Source organism: Limulus polyphemus, unplaced genomic scaffold (genome assembly GCF_000517525.1).
Source record: "Limulus polyphemus unplaced genomic scaffold, Limulus_polyphemus-2.1.2 Scaffold512, whole genome shotgun sequence".
Classification (NCBI taxonomy): Eukaryota; Metazoa; Arthropoda; class Merostomata; order Xiphosura; family Limulidae; genus Limulus; species Limulus polyphemus.
Genome location: NW_013666122.1, coordinates 486246 through 491483, shown reverse-complemented (window position 1 = coordinate 491483; position 5238 = coordinate 486246). Strand labels below are relative to the sequence as shown.

Here is a 5238-nt window from a genome sequence, read left to right as displayed (position 1 = left end):
TTAACTTCACTATAGTTAACATACCACTTTTATAATGTCCTTATATATCTGTGAAGTCAAGTCATTCTGTGTTAACTTATTCGGGTTAAAAGTCCTTGTGGTCATTCGAAGCAAAATAATTAACATAGTTGTGAAACTGTATAATTAATATGGATATCATATCGCGGTTCCACCCAGCAACAACATCTTTCCATTGCCGTTTTATGTACAGAAAAAAATCATAAATATTACAGTCATAGCATTCTGTCACGAACCACCAGTTATAAAAGTATTACTATTAATGTCACGTCTCCTTTGATATGGTACTAAAACATGAAAACAGATACATTCAACGAATTCACAAAAAAATAAAAATACAAGATGAAATGTAAGCCGCCTTGCATTCGAAATATTATGTAAACTTATTCAGCAAAACGAAAAGATGATGACGATATATTCCCGGTTGACCAATGGTGAACCATGCTGAAAGAAACGTTCTAGTTAATAATATATGTTACAACAGCTTGTGTCAGGCAGGAGCACTTTGTTTAAATGACTTCCACAAATATAATTATCAAAAAAAGTACAACTTAAAGTGACTTAAAAGTGTGGTCTCGTGGGGAAAAATCTTACAACTGATTTAATTCTGCCCGCTAGATAAAATTATAAAATACCAGTGAATAGGAGGGAAGAGGGGATTATTTAATGTAACCACATTTTCAGCGAAGTGCACGGGGTTTCTATTGATTGAACTAAATTTTCTGTTTTTACCTGTGATTTCATTTCGTACGGAAACTCTGTTGGATTAAACCAAGGACGCCAGAATTGGATTATTACAGTTTGCATGAAAATAAACCTAATTTACATGTTATGTTTTTCCTTTTGTGCTGGATATAAAATATGCTCTCTTGAGAAAAGTACATTCAAATAACATAGAAACAACGAAGATGCTATGTTCTAATATACCATAAAGACATATATATATATATATATATATGTGTTTTCATTCCAGCCTACTCGTATGTAATAAGCATAACCAAATTAATTCGTTGACTAAAGCCTTATTAGTATGAAAAACTGGTTGTAGGAGAATTCACTCCTGGTAACATGGCTCCCAGTACTATCATTCTCCATGCATTTCACTCCTTGCAAGTTCACTCCAGGAAATAACTTGTTAATGTCAAAATATGTTTTAGTATTCCATAACCTAATCTAAGTTCTTTTTACCAAGAATAACTCATAAAGTACACCATTTTTAATAATATTTAATGAATGTTACTTTTATTGTTTATTATTTGACATCACTAAATTATTACAGAGTGAATTTACAAGGAGTGAAATTACCGGTCACCAGAAAAACTGTATCAGTTGAATTAATCGCGAGGATTTATTCATCTATCTATCGCCCCCTAGTGGCGGCCTAAGAAAATTTAAAGCATGGGTAATAGCTTGCTAAATCAAAGAGCTATAGAAGAAACAGTACTTCATAATTTTTAATCTTAAATTTTAAGAGTGTTTTTTTAATCGTTGTTTTAATATGTGCAACTTGCGTGAAAAAAAGGATGGGTTGTTTGTAATTAAGCACAAAGCCACACAATGGGCTATCTGTGCCCTGTATCGAAACCCGGATTCTAGCATTGTAAGTCCGCAGACATACCGCTGTGCCACTGGGCGGGGGGGGGGGGGGGTTTGTTGTTGAAGACCAAACCAAGCAATGCTCCATATATGGATAAACAAAGTGACCACAAGGAAATACACACGGGAGAGATCACTACAGCTGTTTTGTTGTTCAGACTTTATGAGAACACGTTAAAGTCCACCAAAACTTCTTTACAACGACCTTAGTTTCATCAAGAGGGGTGGGGGACGGAGCCCTATCATTAGTTGAAATTTAAAAAAAAATGTATACCAAAGCCTTTTCGTGATTATTAAAAATAAATTAAAATACTTAAATTAATAGCTCTGGATAAATAAATCAGGTCACTGGTTGATTTAGTTCTAATGTTTGGTAAAACAGAGCACTCTGGTGACAAACATGAAAATGGAAATCGATGAAAAATTACAGAGGATTTACGGGCTAGACTGCAAAATAGTTTGTTTGTTTGTATTGAATTTCACGCAAAGCTACACCAGGGCTATCTGCGCTAGCCGTCCCTAATTTAGCAGTGTAACACTAGAGGGAAGGAAACTAGTCATCACCACCCACCGCCAACTCTGGGGCTACTCTTTTACTAACGAATAGTGGGATTGACCGTCATTTTATAACGCCGTCACGGCTTAAAGGGCGAGCATGTTTGGTGGGACGGGGATTCGAACCCGCGACCCTCAGCTTGTGAGTCAAGCGCCTTAACCAGCTAGTCGTGCCCTGTAAATGATTACTGAAGATTAATAACAATAATGACACAAATGTTTTTACATTAAATGTTAAAAACGAAAATTACATGCAAAGAAGTAGGTTAACGAAGTATCACAAATGTATTGAATTTGTTCCAGTTAACATAAATAACACTAGTTATTTTCTCATTTTATTTAAAAAAGTTTCGATTTAATTTATTTCGTGTCCACAATGTTTCAAAACCATGTTACTTCCCTTATGTAAGACTCGATAAGGGCTTGAGTGACCATCTGGACTTTTGATATGAGTAAATTACGTAAAATGATAAGTTAAAATCAAATAAAGTGAATGGCTTTCGCCGATTTCACAAATATAAGCAGCTTAACTTTAGCATATCTCGAACAACAGTTACTTGAAGTTAAAAAGGTCAGAAGGTGTGAGTCATGAATCATCTAGCTCAAGAACCGTATAAAGTTTAATGAATGTTTAATCTTTGTACATTAGCAACAAGTGTTAATAAAGAGCTCAGCCTTTAGCGTTAATATGCACAGAAAATACGTATCAGTACTAAATCCGTTAAACTTAAGCAACATGGCCGATGTGGTCAAACAACCAATAAGAGCATGATCATGAGTTCACGTCATGCGAGTATTAACACATTTTAAAACGTACGGTTTACTGCTTACAAGCACACGTCACAAAAACTAAATGTATTTTGGTGATTTCCGTTAGTGCTATCCCATATACTTTAATGCACAGATTAAAAACAGATTCGGTTACATGGAATCTGTTTTTTAGGGACTGTTGTTTGCCAGCTCGTTTCTATTTATTTTTGCGACATTAGTTCCAAGTCTCTTTAGAGAAAAGTTTATCCGACGCAGACACTTCGTTTCCTGTACCTCTAAGCCTCTTATTACATATTTCAATATTACTGTACAGCCACACACATCTCACATAAGAAGATTTTGAACTGTTAGAAACGTAAGAAGGTGTTACAAACTATGAATAACCCAAAACAGGGTTACGATCGAAACAGATCATAGGTTAAAAACAGGAACTAAGAAATCATTCAAAAATAATTACAACTCATCACAAAAAATATGATATTCATTTGCGACTTTTTACATTGTTGTTTTACGTGCTTATTTAAAAAAAACTTCAGCTTGTATACGCGTTCGTTTACGAGTTGGGCTTTATTAGGGATTAACATAATCCACTTTTACACAAAAAACAAGAGATATGGAAATGATTTACATTAATCTATTTATATTTACTGTTATGTCCCTTTAGGCCCATGAATTTCAGTGTTTTCTCTAAAAGTACAACAACTGTAAAACAAAGATAAAAAACAACTCTTATCATGGATAACAACCACAAAGTGAGTTTATTTGCTGTTATAATTTTTCTGTAGTAAATTAACTGAATTTTGAGTAAAATTTGAGTTTCACAACTTTTATTTTAAAGGTAAATGTTTTTCTAAACATAAAGACAAAAATAAATGATGTTTTAAATTTGAAAACCTAAATTGTAAGGGGAAATGGAAAGACTCTTTCTAATATATTCGATTTATACAAATACACTTAGGAAAAGTTTACTAAATGTGATATCAAAAAGAAAAATAATCAACAAACAATCCAACAGCTTTTATAAAACATCTCTGTTTCAGGAAGACCAGAGTTCTATAAGAAGTACATATAAAGGCAGTTATTTTCGTTAATCTATTTTATTTTTTGTTATTAAACAACCATAATTAAGTCTATGTTTCTGTGCATGAAAAATAAATATATTTGTATGAAAGGAGTTAAACAGAAATATGTAACAAAGAAATTTTACTTCAAGACATCAAGATGATGAATGAGTGATTTTTATAACTGGATTTTTCCAGATTGGATAAGCACAAAACTTGAAATATTTTAAATTTCGAACTGTATACCACAACCGCCCGTGTATCTTCTTTTGAGTTTAATGTTAACTAGTTATATATATATATATATATATATTAGTTGTGTGTGTGTGTTTATATAACTAATAACCTGAGAAGGCATTTGTGTACAAATACGATTTATAAAATGACATTGAATTATTGAAAGGAACAGATAAAGTAATAAAAAAAAACGCATAAGAACAGTTTGAAAAAAAGCTACATATTTACAGTAAGGGAACGTTTACAAATCACAACAGGGGTTGAGGAGAAATGAAGAGTGTGTAAAGAGGCGTGAGGCCTACCTTGCCACCCAACAAACTCCCCACCTTCACCTATAAACAACAAAAATACGGATTAATTAAATTATCTTTGAATAAAAACAAAGTCAGTAAAAGGAAAATGGGATAGCAAACAGTAATTTTTTAAAGTTAATCTTTAAAGGTCATTTCAAGGTCATTATCTGGATGTTTTAAGATGTAAAATATATGTGCAACAAAAGAAGAAGAAAACATTTTACATCATCCAGAGAATCAAAATATTTCTTGGTTTGTTTAGAGTTTAAAGTATTATTTTGTAAGCGTGAATAACTTTGTAAACAGTTCCTAAATAAGATGAAAATCAATATTTAAACAGATATGAGAGACAAAGTCAGAACACGAATTATGTTACAGAATTTGAACAGCAGAAAACCAAACAGTGCCAAAGTACACCAGTCTCTGAAAGTGTCTTATAAATAATCCCTTGGAAAACAACAACACGATCTTTACTTTGATAAACTATATTGTATGACGCTACTTTACGCATTTTGAAAACTTGACTATTCTTATTTTATCTTAAAAATTCAATACAAACAATTCGTTATCCCTAACTACAAGTTCATATTAAGAAGCAAAAAAAAAATAAAAATAAAAAAAGGGAAGGGGGGATTGAAGGATTATCAATAGTTTTATTTCTGAATGAAATATATATATATATATATATATATATATATATATATATA

General features: G+C 32.1%; 1 protein-coding gene across 4 annotated transcripts in view; it reads right to left on the bottom strand.

Annotated features, from left to right (window-relative positions):
* The window catches only part of LOC106458771 (single-stranded DNA-binding protein 3-like), a 170248-nt gene that overhangs the window by 38690 nt on the left and 126320 nt on the right, over positions 1 to 5238 (bottom strand). For 3 of the 4 annotated variants that reach the window (XM_022385104.1, XM_022385102.1, XM_022385106.1), the window contains exon 6: positions 4541 to 4570. The exons of the other annotated variant lie outside the window; for it this stretch is intronic. In XM_022385104.1, the coding sequence (XP_022240812.1) occupies positions 4541 to 4570 (30 nt within the window). The remainder of the gene's footprint in view (positions 1 to 4540; positions 4571 to 5238) is intronic. 4 annotated transcript variants of the gene reach the window in all.